Source organism: Micromesistius poutassou (assembly GCF_964030765.1).
Source record: "Micromesistius poutassou genome assembly, chromosome: 2".
NCBI classification, from domain to species: Eukaryota; Metazoa; Chordata; class Actinopteri; order Gadiformes; family Gadidae; genus Micromesistius; species Micromesistius poutassou.
This window is the reverse complement of record NC_140272.1, coordinates 2200185-2226661: the sequence shown is the minus strand read 5'-3', so window position 1 is coordinate 2226661 and position 26477 is coordinate 2200185. Positions and strand designations below refer to the sequence as shown.

Genomic DNA, 26477 nt, shown 5'->3' with positions numbered 1-26477 from the left:
TGATTGGTTGATACGCGGCTATTAATTAACCCCGCCCACAATTTGAGCTTCATGTCCCGCCTTTTGTTGAAACGCATACAAATGATTGGACAAGAAAGGCTAAAACTCAATATCTACATTTCTATTGGCTAGAGGTCTAAAACGTTTTAAACAGGAAACGGGTACAGAGACAAATACTTCCCTCGAACATCGCGTGCCAACAAAAGTGTTCCGTACATAATTGGAAAACGGAAAATCACAGTACACATACACTTTATATACATTAGCAACGTATGCAGGCATACATAAACACATTATACAAATTTTACTAGTATTTAACATGAAGATTTTATTACGCACAAAACAAAATCTAACTATTACCATGCCGAGGTCCATGTACTGCACTACTGCAGTACTACCACTTCCTTTACTACGCAGTATTTCCATGTACTGCGTGTCTTTTGTTCCTCAACGCGTATCTTTACTTAGCACCCCGAAGTCCAACCGATTTGCCAGGTGAGCTCACTATTAATACGCGGAAAATAAAGATATGCAAATATGGCTAAATGGAGGAAGAGAGACCTTTTAGAAACGAGAAATAGTGTCCATTCAAGAGCAAGGTGAGGTCTGGAAGGAGGGGCGGCGAGGTGCAGGGGGTGGAGGATGCTAAGTAACTTTTTATTCGAATTCGATTCAAACTAGACCGTCTTCCTAGGTACGAGTGGGGAAAACGATGTGTTTAACTTTCAATCTCCCGGGAATGAAGGACGGGTGTGTTTATGTGTTGTTTCCAGGAGTGTGTATGCTCATGCCACCCAAGAGGGAGACTGTTGCGGCCACCAACCCAACGCCAGTCAAGATGATGAAGATCGGCACGGACGCTCACGACTTTGTGTGTGATCCGCTGGAGGAGAAGTACAGATTCTCGGAATCCCCCAGCTACTCACCTTTCGCTCATCAAGAGGTTACGTCTTTGTTTTGCTCAGCAAAATATTTTTTCAGTCAAGTTAAAATATCGTGGCGTTTTTCTTTTTTTTTTTAAATAACCCAAAACAACATTACTTTTGACTTGAGCAGAGCGAACCTGCCGCTTTTGAGGAGGAAGATGGAAGTCCAGGGATTCGAACCGACACGATTAGTCTCCTCATGAAAATAGAGCAGCTACAAGCACAGCTGAAATATGAACGCAGGTGTCGGATTCTGGCCGAGAGGGAATTGCGAGAACTCAAAGGTGGGCAATGGTTATTTTCGGCAATGGATGATTGATGTTATTTAAAAAATAAAAATAAAACATATTAATAGATAATTTAAATAAAATGCTAAAATTATTAATTAGGACTTTGTAACTCTGTTTTTGCAATTCTTTATGCTGCATTCTTATTTATAAAATTAGCTATACAAGTAAAACTCATTATTGCTACTCCATAAAAGTTGTATAAGTGAGTTGATTGTTGGGTTATTATCCAAATAACACATCATATATTCACAGAGATGAACGGCCTTATGCTCCAGATGAGACATACGGCACATGAGCTGCGGGCCACACTGGACCAGGTCCGTCAAGGGACCAGCGATGCTATCTCATCACAAGGTCTGGCAGAAGAAGAAATCTCCTTGGTTACAGACCCAGAGGGAGAAATGAGAATACCGTACCACATAGCGGAGGTGAATGTCCTTACAAACTTTTCTCCAACTGCAATCAATCAATCAATTTAAGATATTTTTACATGTGAATCAGTGTCAATCCAGGAAACTTATGCTTATTACCAATATTTCAATTTTGTTTGCTAAGGATTCACCTCACAATGAAGTCCTGATGAAGGAGGGTGAAATATAGTCTGTTTAGTTTGTTACCTATAAAGAAAAGACCATGGCAGCGGTCGGAGGCAAACTGTTTCTTCTCGTTCCCAGGAGGACAGTAACTTCCTATACCTCTCGGAGAGCCTGCGGGTCCCGAGGAATCTTTACGAGCGCATCTCGGAGATCAGCGACTTCCGGAAGTACACGTCGGCGCTGCTGATGATGCTGTTCGACAGGGAGACCCTGGCCACGCACTCGCTGCAGGGCCGGCGCACCAACGTCACGGGGGATGAGTGTCAGAAGCCCCAGCTGCCCCCCGAGATCCTGAGCAGCATTATTGGTGTGTAGAACGCGGTGGTTGGTGTCTCCGTTTGTTGAGGTTGTCACTGCTGGGGGGAAAAAAGTCCCGGAGGGTTAAAGCTGATCTATTATACCAACCAGTGTGATTAGACGTTACAAGCCGTCTTGAAAATCGGCCTCTTCTGACATGTGTGCTGATCTATCCAGCACACATCTAGGTGGACACGCCCACATTTTCAAAACGGCTTGTAACGGCTAATCACACTCACACCTGGTGAAATAATATGTCACCTTTAAGAAAACGTGGTATCTGTAATGGAAATCCTTCTATCTGACTTTTGTCCTTTTAGATCACGTGGGAGTCAAGTTTGCCGTGGATGGTAGCCAGATTAAGACGGCGATCCGAACAAAACTGAACAATGAGGACAAATTATTGAAAAAGAGGATGCGGATTAATAAACCAGAAAATGTGTTTGGTCCGAGCTCTAGCTATGAGCACAACTCTGAACAGAATGCCGAGGGGCAAAGCACTGAAAACGATTAATCCCTCCTTATTGATAGGTCTATTTTTTTTGTGTCTTGTTCACCAGTATTAAATAGCAGATAGCTATGTAAGTAGACAGTTTTTTGATGGATACATTTAGAATTGAAATAACGGTATTTAATTAATGTTTAGATTATAGCTCTTTATATATTGAATTTACAACTAATTATACAATGTTAAAATTGTAGACATGCTGTTATTTGTAAGAAGGGTTCCTGGTTCAAGGCCTGCTGTTCTTCTGACCAAACCCACCATATATATTGCATTCGTTAAAACAATGTTAGAATGCAGTTTTTGAAATGAACTATTTTTCCTAGCTATTGAAAAGTGTCAACTCATCAATGGTACTGTAATGGACATCACTGTGGACAGAGTATTTAGTAGTTTTGATTATTGTTAGATTTTATCTACTCAATACAATATATTATCAGCCAAGTCTATGTAACTTATAGAAATGTGATTAACAATAGAGGGCTATCTATGTTTTCTAGCCACATGGGCATTGCATATAGACGGGTAGTACTGTGTTGCTGGAACGATTAAATGTCGGTACAAATAATGTGTTTGGAAATGTGTTTCGGTGCTTCCTCTGTCACACTGTGTGCACATTCAGTCGGTCTGGCTATCTCAAGGTCCAATAAACAGGTAATATATTTATATTCTATCAACAAACAGGCCTGTGTGTTTTCTTGCTTCTAGCCATCATGAGATGCACTAGTGGGATCCTTGGGCTGTCTTTCATCACTGAAGGGAGTGCTGAGATTCATATCCTTTCAATCTGGAACCTTCTAACCCCATGGATTACAACCGGCAGACAAAGCTTTGCTAACCCTAATCATCCTTGAATCATCCTAATAACTAAACGTTGCTAGTTTTGGGGGGCCGCATGCATTGCTGGACTCTTTTGGGTTGTTTATGTTCCGGATGTATATATTTATTTCATATACACATTGATACTTCAAAAGAGGTCAAACCCGGCCAAAAGTGTTACAACACAGGGAAGGCTAAATATAACACATGTGAAACACAAAGGTTACTCATCTGACCTGGAAGGAGCCTCTGTGTCTCCAGGCTGAGTGAGACCTCGTGGAGACACGGCTTGTTTGAGTTCTTTATAGGACATTCATCTTGAGAGCTCTTTTTGATCCTCCTGGCCTCTGGCCGGCCGGCACACAGCACTTTTACCTGCAGTACACATACAAATAAATACAAAGTATTATAGACCTTTGTTGTTCCCGTCGTGCCAAGAATAGAACAGCAGAAACCAGGTGATCCATGAATGACTACACTATTTTCCATGTAATTAAAGATCAGCTGCAAGAATATATTTTATGTTTGTATATCATTTTGTTTTTGAAGGCTTGTTTTCAAAAAACACAGAACAGGCCTGCAGTCCCGGAGCCTGTGTACAGAGTGTGACCGTCAGTACTACTGCTATCACATGAAAGACAGTGTGTGTGGGTGTTAAAGTTCAACTTTATTTGTCACATACAAACAAAATGTACAACTACTTTTCCTGCTCCTTAGTTTAGTTTAGTTTATTAGGATCCCCATTAGCCATTACACCGTAATGGCTAATGGGGATCATTAATATGTATTGTAATAAATTAATATGACATGTAATAACCATTACACGCACTGTGCACCTTAGACTGTGCTTGGACAAATGATATAATCCACAATAATTATAAGTATAAGAGTGAACAGGTGAAATAAATACTAGTATTTAAATAAAATAGAGTAAAGTGAGATAAAATCAGGGTATATATTGTTTTTGTGTGTGTGTGAGTGTGTGTGCGTGTGTGCGTGTGCTCTGTGAGGAAGGGTGGGCTGCAGAGAGAGGGTCTGTGGGTGTGATTTCGTGGATCATTCTGTCTTGAGTGCTGGGACTTGGCCCCTCCCACCTCTCAGTCACCACAGCTGGCTCTGTGGTCTGACAGCACAACGCCTACCTCTGGTGATGTGATCCCATGACCAGTCCCTGCAGTGCATGCGTGTGTGTGTGTGTGTGAGTCTGGACAGGTCCACTTGCCGGCTGGTCCCCAGGGAGACTACATGGGGCACGACCATAAGGGCGCACAGGTGGAAACCCGATGGTTTTAAAAGGATTCCTCCTTTTTTTTGGTGCTGGTTCTGGAAGTACTGAGGCTTACACATCTTGTGATCAATACTTCAATTCATTTTTCGTCATCAGGAAAGTTGTCAGGTAAGTTTTTGTGATATGAGCTTTTGAGTTTTGCGAGTATCGAGAGAAAATATAGAAGGCATGCTTATCTTAGCTTTTTAAATGGGAAACTTCTTATCAGTATGAAAAAGAAAGTAAGGCAAAACAAAATACAGAAATTGCAGAAATGATACAAACACATCACATGTCAATTAGTAAAAAAATTTAGTAGTCATACAGTATTATGCAATTAAATGATGGAATCTTACTTTTCAATTGTTTACGAACCTACAAATATAAGCAATGCCTCTAAAGAATATATATATATATATATAGCTTTGTTATGTAATTATTTAGTTTGCCAAATTAATTAATGTAATTAATGACAGCCATTCATTTTGTTTCAGTATACTTGCTTACTTATATACTTTCACACTTTTAGATTGTGGACATACATGCATTTCTGGTTAATTTGGGGACTCAGCAACTGTATCAGATGTGATTCATTTAGTGTATTCTGAGTTTAGATGGAAAGATTTTACCTGACCTGATTATGTTCTAAACTTTCATTTTCATAAGCCGCCATCACTTCTCTCTGGACCAACAGCAATAAGATAAAAAAAAAAAGTTACAAAGTACAAAATCAAATCCTATTTGTTATAATGAAGAATCCTTAAGAACCATAGAGCATATTCCACAACTGGATCATCATGAAAATCAGGACAGCCTTACATAATACACATGAAAATGTGTGCACATAGCAGTGGTACTGGGGGGATAAAACCTGTAAACACTCTGTGTGTGCCAATGGCTATCCTCCAGAGAAGATTACCGACACACACAGCAATGTGTCCGTGTGAGCAGTATTTAGGACAGAGCACGTTTTTGCAGTCACATATTGGAACATGATTTACATGCTCTGCTAAAAGATGTGTTATCATAATGCATATTGCACAGAGATAACATGGGACTATCATAACAGTCATAAATAACACCGCCGGGGGAGGAAAACATGATGTGTAGGAACATTGTCATGGGATTCATGGTGTGGTTGTGAAGCAGAGCTCTATTGGTTGGAGGGAGATTGTGTCTTTGATGGCATTATGCAGGCTGACATTAAGCACATACTAATCAATGCAGCCATCGCCCTGCAGCTGGCCTAAAACAACCACTCTCATTATCTTTCATTTCAAAAGGGGGGGAGGACAGATGCAGCCGGACAGGTCGTCCTCTATGAATTATTCTTATTGATCACGTCCCTGGCTCTCCTCGAGGGGACTGCATCCCCTCTCACAGAGTCCCATGGTTGAGGAACAGCGACCGGGGGATCCGTTCACTTCACCGTTCCTTTAAAAAGACGGTTTCTAGTATGAATGCCCTTCAAAGGAGAAACTGCAGCACATACAGTGTGTGTTGCAGTAGCTGTGTACAGTACAGTACACTTATACTAGCAGGGAGTTCTAGGCTACAGAACGTCAAGTAGGCACTTTGTTAAACACATATAGTACCACGAGACTGGCTGCACTTAGCCGTGTGTTTGCCAGGATCAGATAGCTTGTATTATTAATCAAACAGAAGGGCACTTATTACACAACAATGTCGTACTTGTTACCACACGGTCTGACTCATTTATTAGAAATAATGCCGTCAAACAGTGTGATTAGCAACAGTTGAACCCATTGTAGACACATTTTGTCTCTTCAGAGAGGGTGATAGGCCCCCAGGACAAAAACGATCACAGTCTTGCCTCTTCCTTGTCTTTCTTCCAGGACTGAAGCGGTCCGACATGTGATCGCCTCGGGCACCTCATCTCGGGCTGAGACACGATGGAAGACCCCGGAGGGCTCTGGACGCCGTCTCTGTGAGCCATGGAGGAGGTCCGCTCGCTCCTGACCGCCGATGTAAACAATGACAGCACCACGCCCTGGGCCCCGGGGCCCTCAGCCGTCAGCGGGCAGCCCGGCGCCCCGCTGCGCCTCAAGGACCTGTCCGGGATCTTCTTCATGGTCGCCCTGAACGTCCTGGCGCTCCTCGCCAACACTGCCGTGATCGTGGTCATCCTCAAGGCCCCCCACCTGCGCAAGTTCGCCTTCGTGTGCCACCTGTGCGTGGTGGACCTGCTGTCCGGCGTGCTGCTCATGCCGCTGGGCATCATGTGCAGCTCGCCCTACTTCTCCGGCCTGGCGTTCACCGTGCTGGAGTGCCAGACGTACGTCTTCCTCAACGTCTTCCTCACGGCCGCCTCCATCTTCACCATCACCGCCATCAGCGTGGAGCGCTACTACTACATCGTGCACCCCATGCGCTACGAGCTCAAGATGACCTGCAAGCTGACCGCCGCCGTGGTGGCGCTGGTGTGGCTGGCCTCCACCGCGCTGGGCATGGCCACCGTGTTCGGCTGGCCCACGTCCTACGACAGCCGGGGCGCCGCCGGCGCGGCCGGTCGCTGCTCGCTCCGCTGGAGCCGCAGCGACCACCAGCGGGTCTTCTCGCTGCTGTTCTGCGTGACCGGCTTCTGCCTGCCCGCCGTGGTCATCTTCGCCGTGTACTGCAACGTGTACAAGGTGGCCCGCGTGGCCGCCCGGCAGCACGGCCCTCCTCCTCCTCCTCCTCCGCCCTCCTGGACGACCGCCACTCAGATGAAGAGCCGCGCCGACTCCGTCAGCAGCCAGACCACCATCATCACCACCACGCACGACGCCCCTCGCAGGACACCCAGGGCCCAGCCCTTCGGGGGCAGCAAGGCCGCTCTCACCCTGGTGGTCATCGTCGGGCAGTTCCTGATCTGCTGGCTGCCGTACTTTGCCTTTCAACTCCACCTGAGCCTGGAGGCCTCGTCCAGCGTCCCGGAGGAACTGGAGGACACCGTCACCTGGCTGGCGTACTCCTCCTTCGCGCTGAACCCTTTCTTCTACGGGCTGCTGAACAGGCAGATCAGGGAGGAGCTGGACAAGCTGCGGCGCTGCTACTCGGCCCGGCCCACCGAGCTGTTCCTCTCCGGCCACGAGGCCAGCGGACACGAGAACTTCCTGCAGTTCCTCCACAGGACGAGCTGCACGGTCGACACGCACACTAGCTTCACCGCTTCGTCCAGTCCCAGGCCCACGCTGGACCAGACCCCGCAGCTCGGCGTCAGGATACCGGGCCAGATCCCGGAGGAGATGAACTAGACGTGGACTGGTGGTGGTTGTTGAACAGGATCTTCAGGGTTCAGGTCTTCCTGAACACACAATGTTTTTTTTTATCAAGGAGGATATAATGTGCCCAGCCAACAGCCGACTGGCCGTGTTGTGCCAGATACGCAGCATATGGAATATTGTAACATTTGCTATTGTATTTTGAAAAAAATATTTTGAATTGTATTTAAAATGGTTGAAGGGGAATCATTGAGGAATATAGTAAAAATGTAGTTTTTGACTAAACTGTTAAAGACACACATACTTCTGCTACATGAGACCCTTTTTTAACGTATATATTTGCTACAAGATGTACGTTTTATGTTGATTTTCTGTACTTTCTTTGTGTTCTTTTTTGTATAATAACGGGTAATATCGCAGACTTGAAGTGTAAATTATAATACATTCACCGGGTAAACATAATGTTTAACTGGCAAGTATTTTGGTTTACACAATATCCATAAGTGCTGGAGAACGGTATTTTTTATAAAATAGAAATATGTTAATGACAGCAAGATGTTTCTACTTATCTCAAAGCTCTGTTTTATGTTGATGTATAATCATCATTGTTTATGAACAGGGCTATTAGATAATCAATGCAATTAATCAGTTGCATTGATTATCTCATAATAGGAAAATGTTTCAGTTTATGAGTTGCCAGTGTCTGTTTGCCATTCATGTACACTTAAATTAAAACACTGAAGGTGTTATTAATAAAAATGAACAAATCTGATACAATCAGTCCAAATGTTTGGCTTTGTATCCTTAACTCCTTTCACTCCCTGCCTGTCTTTATTTTCCCTTTTCCTCACGCTTGTATTGAATTTTAAATCAATATAAATACCAACACTTTTTGTGCAAATATCAACAACAAATGTATCGTCCATCATATCAAGTAATCATCTGAAATTGTGTTACCTTTGAAAATTATTCACAGTGGTAGTCATTTTTTGCTTAATTTTAAGAAACAAACATCATGTTTTTGGCACAATCAAGTTATTATTTCTTCCAGGTTGTATGGAAAAAATTATTCTTCGGGTAAGGGATTTTTCGTGTGGTTACGATAGCCCTATGGCAGGTGTTCATTTATAGAACGCCTGTAACTGAACCCACCAATGGCCTGTGATTACATAAGAAGAAAAGGCCATTTCATAACAGCTCTTAGTGTTAGTCTCTAAAAGCCTCCTATTATGTGTCCATGGGAAGATTAGATGATGAACATGGTTAAACATTAGCAGATAAAGTAATCACTGGGGATAATATAAAAAAAAAAACGAAATTCAATATGGTGTTCATGTTCCAGTCGTTAAAAACAAATTAAAATCTTGCGTTGACACGATCCAAAAATAAAATGTGTTTGTTGTGACAGCCGATCGACTGCAGACCAAGAAGGACAGACGGCTCTAGATCTACATTTCTATAGCCATGTGTTTAGCTTCATCAGTAACAGAAATACATTAGAGGGATGGATGCATATGAAATAGCGTCTGTTTTTAAAACTCATACCATCTGCCCTAGTTGTCATAGAAACGTGTAAAACATACAGGTAAAAGGTGTGACAAATAGAGAAGGCAGGACAGTGAGACAGTCCTTTCACAGGCTGGAAAACAAATGTATTGAATTCTGAAATATTTTGATATTTTGATACTGTTAAAGGAACATATTCAGTGGCACAGATATCCAAAGGAGAATGCTAGACCTATTCCATGCTGCGTGAGAGAGACTAAAAGGCAAGCAAATGGAAATATTGTTAATCTCAATCTGTTCTCACATTGTATACTCAAGCACCAGCAAGCGTGCATGCATGCACATCACACCCAGAGTCGTAAAGGCCACATATAGGATTATAGTGAGTTAATATCAAATTACATAACTATAATGCCACGAGAACAGGACTTTTGTGTACACAAACATGTACCGACCACACGAAATAAACAATATTTGACGATACTAGGCAGATTTATCTTCTAAGAAAAAAAACTAGACCCATGATTTCACATGTGTCTGGAGCTTATGCCACATGCTCAGCGGATACTTAACAGCTTTTTTTTCATAATTCCCTCATTAGAGTGAAGGAGCCCCCACCTGAAAGACAGATTCATTCAAAGGCCATGGACATAATAATTGTAGGCCTATTCAATGTGTAGATCAAACACAGTCCTAGCTGCTGGGCAGATGGGACCCATACTCTGCACTCAGCGGTGGTGTGAGGGGTGTGCTACTCAGGCTAATGTTAACGCTGTGTCAAATTGCCCAACAAATCACCCTCTCCTCTTCCAAGAGGTTCGGTGTTTCTGCCGTCTGTTGACGAGAGGCTCCACTACATTCTCTGTGACCAGACACACGTGATCAGACAGGATGTGAGCTGACAGGATGTGACGACCGGACAGGATGTGAGCTGACAGGATGTGAGCTGACAGGATGTGAGCTGACAGGATGTGATGACCGGACAGAATGTGACCAGACAGGATGTGAGCTGACAGGATGTGATGACCGGACAGAATGTGACCAGACAGGATGTGAGCTGACAGGATGTGATGACCGGACAGGATGTGAGCTGACAGGATGTGAGCTGACAGGATGTGATGACCGGACAGAATGTGACCAGACAGGATGTGATCAGAAAGGATGTGATGACCAGACAGGATGAGATCAGAAAGGATGTGAACTGACCAGACAGGATGTGATCAGACAGGATGTGAACCGACCAGACAGGATGTGATCAGACAGGATGTGAGCCGACCAGACAGGATGTGATCAGACAGGATGTGAGCCGACCAGACAGGATGTGATCAGACAGGATGTGAACCGACCAGACAGGATGTGATCAGACAGGATGTGAACCGACCAGACAGGATGTGATCAGACAGGATGTGAGCCGACCAGACGGGATGTGATCAGACAGGATGTGAGCCGACCAGACAGGATGTGATCAGACAGGATGTGAGCCGACCAGACAGGATGTGATCAGACAGGATGTGAGCCGACCAGACAGGATGTGATCAGACAGGATGTGAGCCGACCAGACAGGATGTGATCAGACAGGATGTGAGCCGACCAGACAGGATGTGATCAGACAGGATGTGAACCGACCAGACAGGATGTGATCAGACAGGATGTGAACCGACCAGACAGGATGTGATCAGACAGGATGTGAGCCGACCAGACGGGATGTGATCAGACAGGATGTGAGCCGACCAGACAGGATGTGATCAGACAGGATGTGAGCCGACCAGACAGGATGTGATCAGACAGGATGTGAGCCGACCAGACGGGATGTGATCAGACAGGATGTGAGCCGACCAGACAGGATGTTAGCCCGTCAGACGTGATGCCATCAAAGGGCAGAGGTGTGATTGATGTCTCTGCCGTTCAGCTGCTTGACCGCATTATGACATTATGCACACACACTTCAAAAGGGAGAACAAGAGGGTCCGGCATGAAGGGAGGGGAGGAGCCGTGGCAGGGTGCACGCCCCCACCCCCAGAGGAGGGGAAGGATTAAAGGATGGGTAAATACACACAGTTTGGGTCCCAGTTGACAGCTGACTTCATGATTTGGCATGGTGCAACAGCTGGAGCACCAGGTGCAGAGCAGAAACCAGGAGGGATGTGCTCTGGTTCAGTTACTAAGGCTTTAATTTAAATTGAAAGACCAGACAGCCTTTATGAGGTCGAGCCGTTTGGTGTGTGAATATAGTTCATATCCATTCCATTATTGTCTGTTCACTTGATGAAATGGAGATATAGGTCATAGCGCGGTGGGATGATCAAGTCCTTTCTGAAAGTGTGTGTGTCTGTGTGAGTGTGCGCGTGTGTGTGTGTGTGTGTGTGTGTGTGTGTGTGTGTGTGTGTGTGTGTGTGTGTGTGTGTGTGTACTATACTTTCTATTACTACTCACTGTTAAGTCATAAGGTAGGATTAGCCCTCCTACCCATCAAAGACTGTGGACATTGGATTTCAAACCAATAACTTTTCAGGTGGGAGCCAAACACCCTAATCACAAGTCTATCCTGGAACCAGCTTTCTGTTTTGGTCTTTCTCCCTCCCCATTGCCATTGCTCTCTCTCTCTCACATTACAAACACGTGCACACACACACACACACACACACACACACACGCACACACACACACGCACACACACACACACACACACACACGCACGCACGCACACACACACACACACACACACACACACACGCACACACACACACACACACACACACACACACACGCACACACACACGCGCACACACTGTCCTACAATCTCCGACTCACCTGTCGACACAAACAAACCCACCGGCCATCTGTCAAGGTGTTTAGACCATTAGCATACCGCCGTCTCTCGCTAGCCTGCACACACACACAGGAAGCTCTCATCGCCATCAACGCGCCGTGCTCCCTCTAACGCGTTGTCCTCCAGGAGAGGCATTACCATTTACCATGGCGACCATTCAGCGGTCACGGTAGAGCAGCGCTCGCGCGCAACACAAAGCCGTCCACCGGTAGCTATGGATGACAAGAAGAGGATGAATATTAACGCATTTGGGGTGTAGGGGAGGAAGGAGTCTTTAGAAGGCCTTTTGTATTTTAATTCGTTTTTTACTTCCACGTTTATCTTTTTCCCGTTTTCTGGTTGATTTAATTGAAATTTGTGCGCAAATAAAATCTTTGGGTTTTTGCTACTAGAGAGGCAGATGATCCTGAACATTGTTGTTTACCAACCACCACAGCCTACAGCCGTGCCTTCTTACCAATGACTGCTATAGTTTCATAAAGAACGGGGCCTCTATCATGACCTTGGGGTCAAGGGGTCGTGGGAAATTTCAGCCAAAAAGGCTTTTTCTGAAAAAAATACATATTTGGGGATTTTGTTTTGAGGTTAGGTTTTGTGTTAGAGTTTGGTTGAGGTTTTTCGTTTACGTCTATAGAAGTCGGTATAAAGGAATCTAATAAATATCAAAGAAAGTCTAAATATTAAAACCAAAAATGTTTGCAGTATAGATCAAATCAAAATATACACATCTTATAGATGACTAAAAAACTGTAATATAAAGTATAGTAATCTTCAGGATTTAGTGCCATCTACCAGTGAGGGTGCAGGTTCCAAATAAACATACAATAATATTGCAACAAAGGGAAATGATCGTTTTACAAGATGGACTTCTACCTTGGGAACATGAATATGTTGATGAGATCATTGCCGTATTGACATCTCAAGCAGGTCAGGTATCCGGCTCTGTTCTTCTGCTGTGAGCAGTTGTATGCAGGTTGGTACACTCATGGCCCACCACCTATTGGTGTATTAATAGCAGTGCTTTTGGGGATGACTTGATAATGGGTCCGAAGGTTGAAACAGCGGAAGAGGAGCACACGCATTCATGCACGCACGCACGCACGCTCAGACACACACACACACACACACACACACACACACACACACACACACACACACACACACACACACACACACACACACACACACACACGCACACACAGGCTGTGGAGAGTGGATGATGTTGCAGACAGTGTTGAAGACAATAATTGGATTCCTTATTTCTCAACTTCCCTTTCCATCTTTGATGAAGTGGGTTTCGAAATATGGAAAGCAGACCTTTCCACATCTTTAATTATGCAGCAAGTGTGAAACATTTGTAATTCACAGCTAAATGCATTTAGCCACAGAAATTGCTTGAATGAAAAGTGCTTCCTAAAACCGACAGAACAGCAGAGAGCTGTACACTGGGATGCAGGGTGCAGTGAATCATCCATCGGCCATTAGATCCTGTAGGCCAAGCAGGGAAAAGCCATCACAGATAAAGTTATAATATATTGTGATACACTATCTCAGCAGCACTGGTCTCTGTGGGCCAGTGGGAGGCAGTGCTGGCTCTGATTCTGATTCGGAGGCGTCGCTGCAGCTAAATCAGGCCTGGTGACAGTGAGTACAGTGTAAACACGGTGACTATAGTGACTGTAAACACAAAGCCAGATATTATGGTGTGGTTTACTCTATGAAGTGTGTTGTCTACTGTGGATCTGTGAAAGTGTGTGTGGGGGGGGGGGGGGGGAGTGTGCAGGAGAGAGAGTGTGTATGTGAGTGAGAGAAAGAGAGAGAGAGAGAGGGAGAGAGAGAGAGAAAGAGAGAGAGAGAGAGAGAGAGTGTGGTGTGTGTGTGTGTGTGTGTGTGTGTGTGTGTGTGCGTGTGTGTGTGTGTGTATCTCTGTGTCTGTGCTTCTCTATAGTGCCTATAACGACTGCACAGAGCCACCGTTCCGGCTGGTATTCCTACCCTGGCTGGAGGCAGGGCCACTCCTTCAACACAGAGAGGAGTGCGCCACACATGGAAGACACTCTGTGAATGCCTCCCAGGGCACCGTAAGCTTCCTAAAATAGCCCCCGGTGCTCTGGTCACCAACACACCCCCCCCGCACTGCTCCACCCTGCGCACACATTTCAGAATGAGCCCTGCAGAGCTGTTGAAGAACTAAGACGAACTGTGGATTACCGTTCTGTTTGTATTGCCGCTGTCCTTTCGTTTCTTTCGTGGGGTCGGGGCAGCAGGCATGATGCGGGGGGAGGATTCGGACGAGGTGGAGATCGATTTGAGCGGCTCGGAGGAGGAGGCTAGCTCCGAGGAGGACTTTGAGCAGCGAGGCGGGCCCCTCTGGAGGGCCCCGGAGCCGCAGGAGGACGAGGACAACATCCACACGTCGAACCTGGTGGAGATCAGCGACACCAGGCCCCTGATCAACGCCAGGGACCCGCGAGGGATCAACGTGTGTCTTCAGGTGCTTCTGCCACCGATGTATCATCTCACAGATCAGATTTTACATTCATGATTGAATAACTAATACTATTAGATAAATGATTGAATCTTGAATCTTGATCTGATGGTATGATGGCAGATGAGCTCAATTTTGAATGATTCACTTTCTTTTATTGGTTACGTGAGGCGGGAATCTGCGCCTCACTCGCGCGCAACTCCGCAATCACAAACATCGGCCAGCGGTACTCAACTGTAGATAAGCGGCAGTGCAGGTTTCAAATCAACACTGTGTAGACTGTACGCTGTAGAGAGACACCTCCTTCGGGTGAGCTTCATCTGCTCACCCGAAGGAGTTTCGCTTCGGCGCTCTACCTCGGAAACCAAACAGGAAACAAAGCACGACTCCGCCCCCCCTCTTTCGGTTTATGGTTCCCAGGCCGGCGGGCTCTGAGCCAACGTGACACAGTAGGGCCGCTGTGGGTCCCAGATGAGCCCCACAGCCCCACCGGTGCACCCGTACGTACGGTTCCACGCCGTCTCTCTCGCCTCCTGACCCGCGTCTCTCTTCTCCCAGGTGTCGTTTGAGGACGTGATCGCCGAGCCGGTGTCGGTGGCCCGCAGCCCGGACAAGGTGTGGTTCTGGAGCAACGCCCTGTTCGAGGTGTGCCGGGTGTGGGTGTACCGGGCGGTCAGCCTGCTGCTGACCCTGCCCATGGCCTGCCTCTCGGGCCTGCTCTTCGCCCTGCTCGGCTGCTTCCACATCTGGTGGGTCAACCCGGACAGGATATAATCCTGGATCCCAATTGGTTGATTGTTTCTCTATCAGATTCTTTATTTGACACCTTTTTTGTGTGTGTGTGTGTGCGTGTGTGCGTGTGTGTGTGCGCGTGTGTGTGTGTGTGTGTGTGTGCGCGTGTGTGTGTGTGCATGTGTGCGCATGTGTGTTTGCGGGTGTGTGTGTGTGTGCGCGTGTGTGTGTGTGCATGTGTGTGTATGTGTGTGTGCGTGTGTGTGCACACGTGTGTGCGTGTGTGTGTGTGTGTGGGCATGTTTTTTATGCACATGTTTGTGGAAATGTCTGCGTGTGTATATCTATGTGCAAGTCTGTGCATATGTGTGTGTGTGCGTGTATGGCCGTTTGTGTGCGTTTGTGTGTGTGTGTGCGCCTGCGTTTACGTGTGTACGTTTGTGTGCCCCCCCCCCCCCCCCTCCAGGATGGTCCAGCCCTGTACGCGCTTCACGCTCATCGTCACCTACTGGCTGCGGAGCCTGTGGGCCGTGGTGCTGGAGGTGGTCGTCCGGCCCCTGTGCACCAGCGCCGGGAGGTGCTGCGTGGGCGTCAGCGTCCACCTGGCGGACGAGTGAGCTCCAGGGGGGCCGCGGCAAAGAGCCATGTTTCAGCCAGCCCCCCGGGGCTACCACGGATACACAGGCCACACCACGTGACGTCTGCCCACATCCACTGAAAGATACATGCCCCCACACACACACACACACACACGCACACACACGCGCGCACACACACACACACACACACACACACACACACACACACACAAATGCACATACACATACATGCACACATATGTCTGCAGTAGCTCAGGAGGTAGAGAGAGTAGCTTGGCTGCTAACCGCAAGGTTGCTGGTTCCAGCCCCGGCTCCTCCTAGCTCCTCCTAGTGTCGAGGTGTCTGTGAGCAATGCACCTCAACCCTAGCTGCTTCCAACAAGCTGGCTGTCGCCTTGCATTGCTGACGTCGCCGTCAGTGTGTGAATGTGTGCATGAATGGGTGAATGTTAGGCCATATTGTAAAGCGCTTTGGGTGGCCACTGGTTACAAAAAAGCGCCATATAAATGCAGTCCATTTACCAATTACCCTCTGGCCCCTTTGTTGTGATGTCAACGAGGTGGTTGAGGTTTAGGATTTGTATGGATGCACGGAAATGGGCGTGTCCAATTCACTGAACTTCCTGGTTGTGCAGATAGAAGGAAGAGGCGTGGCCAATATAATTTTTTGAATGGTTTTTGCTCCTCGTTTGTTTAAATTGTGACCGGTGAGTGGGATGAAGCCCTGAAGCCGTGCAATGCTTCTCGTTCAGTTTACCTGGTGTGTTGAGCTGCCATAGACCCGACAGTTTGAGTTTATCGGTCAAAAGAGGCATGTGTTTATTAAATTTGATAATATATCAGTGGTCAAATTACTTGTAGTTTCATACATCTTGACTAAAGCATGCTAGCCTTTGACAAGGTTTGATGTCAATGGGATTTTACTTATTATTGCTGAAATATTGGACACACATTGAAATCAGACCCACAAACGCATATTTGATATTCTCTACGGTGATCAAGATTGATGGATAAGAAACTGTTGTGTTGTCATTGTCATTCAGCACACCATCTTGTTATATTGTCATTGCATTATTGTCGTCTTAAAAATATTCTCGTATATCATGTTGAATATTACATGAATTCACTTTTAGTTGTTTATTAAATCCTTTTTTTTTTACATTGTAAAGATGCAAATACGTCTATGATATAAAATAAAATACATGATATATAAGTGGCGTTGACTACTTTAGGACATTTCAAAAACAAAACGCGACACCTGTCATGTTGGGTTGGACTGGATAACAGTTTGCATTCATTTTGTCTGCTCAAAAGCGTCTCTTCAGGTCACAATGTGAATGTTCGCATACAGTGAACATACAGGAGTGGCCTTTATAAATAGCACGGTACACCATAGTGCAACATGAACCTGACCGCCCATATAGATTACTGTCCCGATGTTCCCTATACCACCTATTTCGGACTTTTATATAGACTTTATATTTTCAACATAGCCTTACATTTCGTTCTAAGAAGTTAAGTTTATGTGTAAAGCCATTCATCTGTTGATGTCTCATAGGACTTCACAGGCCCATATTTAGTTGGATAAGAATGCACCCCTTGACCCCAAGCCTCGAATACAAACAGCAGCTCTATCCACTCTGGTCACTGGTGGCAGATATTTTGGATCCATCCACATGAGGCATTCGATTCTAACATAGATCTATTATGTAAACGCCACCTTTGTAAAGGCTGAGGAAGTAAACAGTGGAGCTGTGGTTTATCTGCACAAAAAGCACTGTAACGTTTACATTTATCAACTGATTTCAATTACTCGTTTTTATTCAAGAGAAATATCAGCATGCATTACAAGGCATTTGTGTTGATATTGAAAATAATCATAGAACCGTGAGAGAAGTTATGTTAGAACTATATTTTATTTGTGCATAACTTGAAAAAATTAAATAACGAAAAGTGGGGACAAGTATGCCGCTGGGAAAGTTTTAAGGTGCAGGTAAAACAATTGAAAAAGTGGATTGCATATTGAAATAATATAATATCATTAAAGATAACCCAGGGCTGTAATGATAGTATACCATCCACATGAAACCAGCCCCTTTGAATGGTTATCAGTTGATCTATCAATCAACTTACATATAAGTTTATTTACTTATGACTTATTACTTAGTTCATATATGTATTCATTACTAATACACAAATGTATCAGGCACAGGGCTTGGAATTGCTATCATCTTTACACTCACCACTCAATGTACACTTCTCAAAACTAAAACTTAAAAAATGCTTTGTCACACCAGTTGATAAAATACCTAGTAGGCCTACTTCTTTACTGAGTTGTTGTGGATCATGCAGTGCAGAAACATATATTTTCAGAATGCAATGTAATCTTCGGGAGATGGTCCTCACTTTTTGAATACACAGATGCAATTAATACCCCCTACTCCCTGTAAGACCAAAGGCAAAACAACAAAACCAGTTGCCGTGCTTTCAATAATCAAGATTAGATCTAGGTCTTAGCAGCCTACAAGCTGTCCCTCTCTGCCTAGTGCCTGGGACTCTCCAGACATCAACATAGCTCTGACTGTAATCAGCTGATCTGCGCTGGGACTCCCGTGCTGGACGTGTGCGTGAGGCTCCTCTGGCTGCTGGCGTTCTTCATGACGAAGGTGGTGCTGGTCCGAGGGGTGAACTTCCGCTCGCAGCCACTAGAGGTCGCTCTCAGGTACCTCCCGGAGCAACAGCGCATACGCCGCAGCAGATCACGGAACAGGTGGCCTGCAAAGAACATGTAGATCCAGGGGTTGCAGCAACTGTTGAGGCTGGCCAACAGCATGGCGATGATGAAGGCCGTGTCTGAATAGGGGGACAAGGGTCAAATTTGTGTTAATGGTGACATAGGCTACTGTAGGCCTACTGTACACAGCACTAATCAAAGCATCTTCACTGTCCAAAGCTCAAAGGTCAGCCTGGCTGTCAATCTAACATCAATCAAGATTGGATGATATTATTCAAATGTTGCACTGTTGCACGGGCTTACAACACAGTTAGAGCTGTGAAGCTATTCAGTGTAGGAAGGCGCTGATGTTGATCCACTATCTCCATCTGATTGGAGAACGGAGGGCCTTGGAGACAGGCAGTGTCCATTCCATGTTATAGCTGGACAGACTCCAGACTCACCTCTTTAGAGTCTATCTGCACACATAAAAATGATAGGGTGTCCCGCTGTGGTTTTCCCTGTGTATAATATATTGAGGTGAATGAATTACAGTGAAACGTGCAGGATACGGACCCACTGTGGCAGTAAAAACACACTTCAGTGTGTGATTGGGTTGGATTACAAATGTGGAGCATGATGGAGAGGCGGTGGGGAACCAGCCATCCAATACAGTTTAGAAGACAGCCATTGAATAATTACAAATGTCCACTTCAATAAGGCAGCATTTGATTTCAGTGTGCTGTTATTCTAAATGTTTTAAGAAAAATGCTTGGCATTCACTTTTTTAGATTAACTTGGTGACAGCTGCCCGAAAGAAAACGAAATGGGCTGCCTTTGCATTAATGTTGCATTGTGAGAGCGGTATTGTCGACTTTTCATAGAGATATGAACTTTACAAGAGTGGTGTCTATTTCTTTAAGAGGATACCAGAAATGCCAATCTTTACACAGAACTCGTCGCCCTTCACTTAAGGGGGCGAGCCCTTGAGATAAGAGGGACATTATCTGGTGGATTTATGTTGTTTGGGAGAAATGGTCCAGAGTCGCCTGGGAGACCATAAGACCTCTTTGATGTGCTTGTTTTTCTGCGGGGGCGCCTTGTGCAAATTATGACTTTAGTCGCTGGACTGAACACAATTAGTTTGTGATCTTATATAATACATGAAAACATGTGTTTCTTTGTGGACCCATTGTGGATCATCTATGCAGTGCACATGAGGAAGATTTATTGCAAATATGCTGATGACAGAAAACACACATAATACAATATTAGTTTGGTTGTCAATGCTTTGATAATTAAGTATAGTGTTGTTGTTGTTGTTGTTGTTTAGACTGTATTAAATTCAGATTTTATTCGATTCCAATGCCATCATGATTTGAGGTGGGGGCTGGATACAGTTTTTGACATGCAGCCCAATTGGTTTTTGGTTCCAAACCCAATGTCCACAGTCCCCCTGCAGGGCATCATTAAGCAAGCAGCTGAGCCTTACTTAACGACAATATTAAAACCTAATAATAAAACAGTACTCATTTCGATATAAACTGCTCGATATTTATCCACATTTATCCATCCACTCAAATAAAACTATTTAAAATATAGTGTTTGAGGTCTGCAGAGAAACGAAACAACAACAGCAACAACAGGTGTGCAGCAGCGAGGTATACCTTCTCGTGGCGCAGCGGGGTCCCACGCGGACCACATCTGCACAAAGAAGAAGGGCGTCCAGCACACGATGTAGGCCACCACTATGACGAACGTCATTTTCACGGTGCGAATCTTAGCCTCGGAGATGAGCCTGACGCTGCTAACCCGAGACAGGAGCACGGTGTCCTTGCATGCCCGCGGATTGAGCGGCGCGCACTGTCCTCCTCGGAGAGTTTTCAACCTGAAGTTCTGCCATATTTTAAAGGTGATCAAGCCATAGCAGATGCTCAGTATGGCGACCGGAATGATGTAAATGGCGAGGCTCATCCAAGTGATGTACGCCTTGGCGCCCCACGGCTGAACGAATTCCCCCCAGCAGTCGTGCACCCCTTCTCCCACCTCCCGCAGGGAGAAGATGTAGATCTGAGGGGTGCTGAACGCCAGGCTGAGGGTCCACGAGGTCACGATGTGGAAGCGGTGTCTCCCGGTGCGCAAAGAGCGCAGCGGCTGGCATATGGCTAAACACCTGTCCACTGACATGACCACCAGCATGTAGGTGGACGCGAACATGCCGACCACCTGCAGGTATTTGACCAACCTGCACAGGACGTCCGGACCATAGAAGCGGAATGTGATGTCCCAGATAAGTTGAGGCAAGACCTGAAAGAACGCGACCACCAGGTCGGCAATGCTCAGATGTTTCATGAAGTAATACATCCGAGACGCGCGGTGTTTGCTGGTGTGGATGCCCAGCAGTACGCACAGGTTTCCCACCACAGCCAAGAGAAGCACCAAGAACAGAACGGTCACTTCGACTTTGGCCACTTCTTCGTTCCGCTTTAAGGGATTCCATGTTTTGTTTCCCGATTCGGTGAGGTTTTTACGACTTGAGTTGCTCCACGAAACATTCATGAGCCACATGCCCTGCTCCTTTGGAAAGTCATCCATGGTCGTGCGTAAAAGCGCCACTCCGGCGCACGCCAAAGTCCAGTCACATCACAAACCCAAATGACCAGTTTAGACTTCGGTCCTCAATGCCTCGTATCCACTGGAATGAAACCACGCGCTTACTGACTAAAGGTTTCAATACAATACGTTATAAACGCGTGAATGTCATTTATAACATAAGGTCAAGTTCGTATAACCCTTCGTAAAAAACAAAGTAGCCAACAAAAAAAATATTTCAAATGTCGTCGATTCATAAGATAAAAGGAGCCATCACCACCTGCACCCTTGAAGCTTTCTACAGACGCATTTGCTCCAACTATTGCACATTCATACCAATTTGAGTTGCCGCAGTCCACATTTCCCACCCCCAACCCAACCCCTCCCCTCAACTAAATGTAGACTATCCCATAATCCCAGCACGGGAACACTGGCTTGAGAAAACACACAAAAGATGAAAAACCCACATTTATTTCAGAACTAAGTTTTTTTTTTTATTGTTCATCACATGCTTCTACCATATCATATTAGAAATGGTTCTCATTTTACATGCTTTTTTTTTTTAAATCTAATAAATAGACACAGTGTGAACAATTCTTTCTGGTGACCAAGCAGGGGTTAGACAGCTTACACTGCAGAGATACCTACAGGCATACTGCAGACATTGGGGTTTGAACCCACAACCTTTTGGGTGGGAATCAACCAGCCGAATCCGGCCCTCCTCTGCATGGTATGAAACGGGGCTCATATGTTCTCATCCACAGTCCAGAGACTGTGTTGCTGTTACACCAGCAGCCTGTTCAATGTCCAGTGGCGGAGCCAGACTTTTTTTCCAGGGGTGGCACGAGGGGGGGGGGGGGGGGGGTTCCAGTCAGGTTCCAGGGGTGGGGGCCAGTGCCACCCGGGCCACCCCTCCGGCTCCGCCACTGTCAATGTCACCAGCTACTTGATGGCTGTTTCAAAAGGACCTTCTGGAAATCAATGCAAAGCTTTGACTTGCTCAGCTGATGCTCTCAAACTTCTCAGCTTAGCCTATACTGTATAATGTGAGCCATGCACTTTTCATGTCCGGGTCACAAATGTTGGGTTAGCAATAGGGCTGTGCAGTTAATCAAATTTTGATTGTGATTTTGAAAGGATCTCCAAACTGATATAATCGAGTTGAAACATCATTATTATTTTTTGCATATGTGTAACCCTAACCACTATGCTAATGCATGAACTAATCTTAATGAATGTATCCTTATTGTAAAGTGTGACCAATAAATGTAACCGTTATTTCTCTAGTCTGGTTTGGAAACATGTCAATACATATTTCATGATAGCAGTTGTGAAGTATACTTGATACTAACACTAATTACTAACAAATACTTAATTAATCTGGAAAGCAATGAGAAGAGGACTTCTTGGAGAGGATCCCCCCAGACCCCCTACAGAGGTCTGGGGTATGCCCTCATTGTCTTAAAGGTCTCGAGGTGCTTTGTCAGTGTCACTGTATGTGATGGATGACTTTAACAGCTGGTTTAGGTAACAGCCTTCCTGAGAGTGGTATGTTGTGTGCTGCTTTCCCCAAGCCGTCTCAAACCTTCTTATTTACAAGGTTGGTCCTATTGTAGTCTATTAAACACGCATCCAATAGCAGCTCTTATTGCAATGCATAGGCGACTGCAGGCCTAAAAGGTCATTAGTAAACAGGCATCCAGTTTATGGTGGTCCTTCAGCAGGTATACGTCAGCAGCTTTTCTAAAATAGGGCTTCTGTTATTGATGGTGGTACCGGCAAATTTAAAGGAAAACAATTGCCTGTTGCATATTGTTATTCATTGTCTGCATAATGCATCTGTAGTTTCAAAGTTAAGTGAAAACCAGTGAATGTACTAAGTATGGATTGGTCGAATCCACTGGAAAATTGTCTGATTGCTGGTAAAAATGTAATTGATCTGCGATTCTGCATTCCATTTGTATGGCTTTTTACATATATTTTGTTCCACAACATTATAAATAGAATGCTTTATGAATTAAGCTGGATAACAAGTCATTCAGGAAGTAATTTACTGTAAATAAAGCTAAGAAGCTCAGCCTATCAAGACTCCCGGATAATAAGCAGCCTGATTCTTTCAATGTGTACACATTGAGCACCATTCACCCTCAGTACCCCAGGGAAATCTAGTCCTAAGCAGAGTCACAGAGCTGTTCCTGACAATACCATGTGTTGTGGGTACATGATGGGAAGATGCTCTGATTTAAGCATTTGGCTTTGGTGAGGATGTGTACTGTTATGGTGAGGATGTCTACTATTATGGTGAGGATGTGTACTGTTATGTGAGGATGTGTACTGTTATGTGAGGATGTGTACTGTTATGTGAGGATGTGTACTGTTATGGTGAGGATGTGTACTGTTATGGTGAGGATGTGTACTGTTATGGTGAAGTTATGGTGGGGGGGTGTACTGTTATGGTGGAGATGTGTACTGTTATGGTGAAGTTATGGTGGAGGTGTGTACTGTTATGGTGGGGGGGTGTACTGTTAGGGGGGTGTACTGTTATGGTGGGGGGGTGTACTGTTATGGTGGGGGGGTGTACTGTTATGGTGGGGGGGTGTACTGTTATGGTGGGGGGGTGTACTGTTATGGTGGGGGGTGTACTGTTATGGTGGGGGGGTGTACTGTTATGGTGGGGGGGTGTACTGTTATGGTGGGGGTGTGTACTGATATGGTGGGGGGGTGTACTGTTATGGTGGGGGGGTGTACTGTTATGGTGGGGGGGTGTACTGTTATGGTGGGGGGTGTACTGTTATGGTGGGGGTGTGTACTGATATGGTGGGGGGGTGTACTGTTATGGTGGGGGGGTGTACTGTTATGGTGGGGGTGTGTACTGTTATGGTGGGGGGGTGTACTGTTATGGTGGGGGGGTGTACTGTTATGTGGGGGTGTGTACTGTTATGGTGGGGGGTGTACTGTTATGGTGGGGGGGTGTACTGTTATGGTGGGGGGGTGTACTGTTATGGTGGGGGTGTGTACTGTTATGGTGGGGGGGTGTACTGTTATGGTGGGGGTGTGTACTGTTATGGTGGGGGTGTGTACTGTTATGGTGGGGGTGTGTACTGTTATGGTGGGGATGTGTACTGTTATGGTGGGGGTGCCCGTTGAAGGCGAGCTGTTTTCAGCAGGTTCTTCAGGGGACCTCTGCAGCTGATGGGGAACACATGGACTGTGATGAGAGCAGAGCACCAGGGAGGGTGACACTGACTTTACAGCCTTTTGACAAGCACGTCCATTCAGCCGGTCACTACACACACATTCTCACACACACGCACACACACACACACACACACACACACACACACACACACACACACACACACACACACACACACACACACACACACAGACACACACACACACACACATACCTACGCACGTCTCACACGCACATACCTCCCTTGGTTTTGAGCACTAATAACCTATGTCTGTGTGGGTGTGTGGGTGTGTGTGTGTGTGTCTGGGGGGGGGGGGACATGGTTGATGCTATGAGCTGGAATTTAGTCTTTGTGAGTTATGAGCTGGGAGCATTGTGAAAACAAGCTCCATTTATCTAGGAAAAAGGTTGATGTTGCAGATGGGATCGTGTCACACAGGGCTATTGCTATGCTCCTCACCCTCATCCCACATTCTAACGAAACACGAATGCTTGAAGCAATCCCCAAATACGGAACTGAATAGATCCAGGCATCACCCAAAATAGCAGACTTTTCAAATCTTCTACCATGACTGATTATTTTGTAAACACAACATCCTGTTCCATAACACATTGTTATGTAAGAGGATACACCGGCTTTCAGTTACACGCAAAACTTTGAATTTAGAGTAAAATTGACTATTGGCAATACTGTGGAGTCATGGAGGCATTATTGTGTAAACACAGCGTCCTCCATGGAAAATGTGAGTTTTATAGTGAACATGCTTCGTGACCCCACCAATTAGCTATCGGTGAATTGTACATCAATGAAGCTACATTCATTTATTATTTTATGCTAATTCATGCGAAGAGCATGCTATTGAACATTCCAATCCTTTCACAAACCATTGGCTGCACAATAATCAAGAGGAAGCAACATAAGCACACTTTCCTTGCTTTGATACTTAAATAGCCCTTATTGGATTTCATGGCTGAGCAACTTCAGTAAATCCTTTCAAAGCGAAACTCTGTGTTCAAGTTTTACTAACTAGAATTATGTTCCACATTCATGCTATTGAACTGGACAACGACATTCAAAGATTAAACTGATTATAGTTCTTTCAGTGAGAGAAGCACACACACACACACACACACACACACACACACACACACACACACACACACACACACACACACACACACTTCACATTGCAGGTATGTGCTGAGATATCCTTTTGTCTGCCATGCCCAGATTCAGATGCGTTGCTTAATTCAAAATTCATCATTGATGGTCTAGAATTTTGCTGGATTGGCATTTGCTTTCCATTAGCCCCTTTCCATTGACTTGCTCAATAACAAGACAAGAAGATTATTGAGCGTTATTGAGCTTTATTGAGTAAGTCAATGGTGTGTGTGTCTCAAACACACACATCATTTACGACGCTGTGATTGTAAGGCTACCTGTGATGCACCGTAGGGGCAATTATGTAATCATATAATTATTATATAATAGCAGCAAGTATCCTTATAATCACAGCAGCAGAAATGAGTGCTGAATTATCTCAGTGTTTGAACACAAACTACAATCGTGTTGTGTTGTTACTAGCACCCTTTTTGAATATGCAACTATTCAGAACATATTGGACATTCTTTTTTTAAGTGATTCAAAAGTGTATTCTCCTCACATGCACCGGGGCGAGGCTACTGGTACTCTGCAAGTCAATGGAAGCGGTTCACAGAAAGCAAACGCTAACCCAGTGAACTCCCCTTGTGGACTCACAAGGATGAATTTGGAAGTAAACAACTCGTCTTTATCTTATTGAGACAGGCCAACGCAAATTTACAGATATCTCAGGATTTCTCTTTTACCTGAAATGTAGAATGATATACAGTAGGGGCCCAGAGTATCTATATATATA

General features: G+C 45.3%; 2 protein-coding genes and 2 pseudogenes across 4 annotated transcripts; 3 read left to right on the top strand and 1 right to left on the bottom strand.

Annotated features, from left to right (window-relative positions):
- The first annotated feature begins 349 nt into the window (after positions 1 to 349).
- On the top strand, positions 350 to 3119 carry LOC311339111 (uncharacterized protein). Its single transcript, XM_084464473.1, has 6 exons — positions 350 to 495; positions 774 to 943; positions 1057 to 1210; positions 1469 to 1644; positions 1891 to 2119; positions 2430 to 3119. Exons 2-6 carry the CDS (start codon positions 782 to 784, stop codon positions 2621 to 2623), a joined length of 915 nt encoding a protein of 304 aa, XP_084320599.1. The 5' UTR covers positions 350 to 495; positions 774 to 781; the 3' UTR covers positions 2624 to 3119.
- Positions 3120 to 6655: 3536 nt separating this feature from the next.
- On the top strand, positions 6656 to 7957 carry LOC311338659 (putative G-protein coupled receptor pseudogene; annotated as a pseudogene). Its single transcript has one exon. The product of its transcript is annotated as a putative G-protein coupled receptor pseudogene (transcript).
- Positions 7958 to 14428: 6471 nt separating this feature from the next.
- Positions 14429 to 17267, top strand: cav4a (caveolin 4a). Its single transcript, XM_084464466.1, has 3 exons — positions 14429 to 14754; positions 15307 to 15497; positions 15947 to 17267. The coding sequence occupies exons 1-3, from the start codon at positions 14530 to 14532 to the stop codon at positions 16095 to 16097; spliced, it is 567 nt and encodes a 188-aa protein (XP_084320592.1). The 5' UTR covers positions 14429 to 14529; the 3' UTR covers positions 16098 to 17267.
- Positions 17268 to 18665: 1398 nt separating this feature from the next.
- Positions 18666 to 21386, bottom strand: LOC311339152 (isotocin receptor pseudogene; annotated as a pseudogene). Its single transcript has 2 exons — positions 20459 to 21386; positions 18666 to 18931 (listed from the first exon to the last, which is right to left on the bottom strand). The product of its transcript is annotated as an isotocin receptor pseudogene (transcript).
- Between the last annotated feature and the right edge of the window lie 5091 nt (positions 21387 to 26477).

Bases quoted from the DNA above. Each gene is read 5' to 3' on its own strand.
- cav4a (XM_084464466.1), top strand. From the start codon at position 14,530: ATGATGCGGGGGGAGGATTCGGACGAGGTGGAGATCGATTTGAGCGGC. The intron at 14,755-15,306 runs GTGCTTCTGCCA...CTCTTCTCCCAG, and splicing joins GGATCAACGTGTGTCTTCAG to GTGTCGTTTGAGGACGTGAT. The intron at 15,498-15,946 runs GTGGGTCAACCC...CCCCCCCTCCAG, and splicing joins CTCGGCTGCTTCCACATCTG to GATGGTCCAGCCCTGTACGC.
- LOC311339111 (XM_084464473.1), top strand. From the start codon at position 782: ATGCTCATGCCACCCAAGAGGGAGACTGTTGCGGCCACCAACCCAACG. The intron at 944-1,056 runs GTTACGTCTTTG...TGACTTGAGCAG, and splicing joins CACCTTTCGCTCATCAAGAG to AGCGAACCTGCCGCTTTTGA. The intron at 2,120-2,429 runs GTGTGTAGAACG...TTGTCCTTTTAG, and splicing joins GATCCTGAGCAGCATTATTG to ATCACGTGGGAGTCAAGTTT.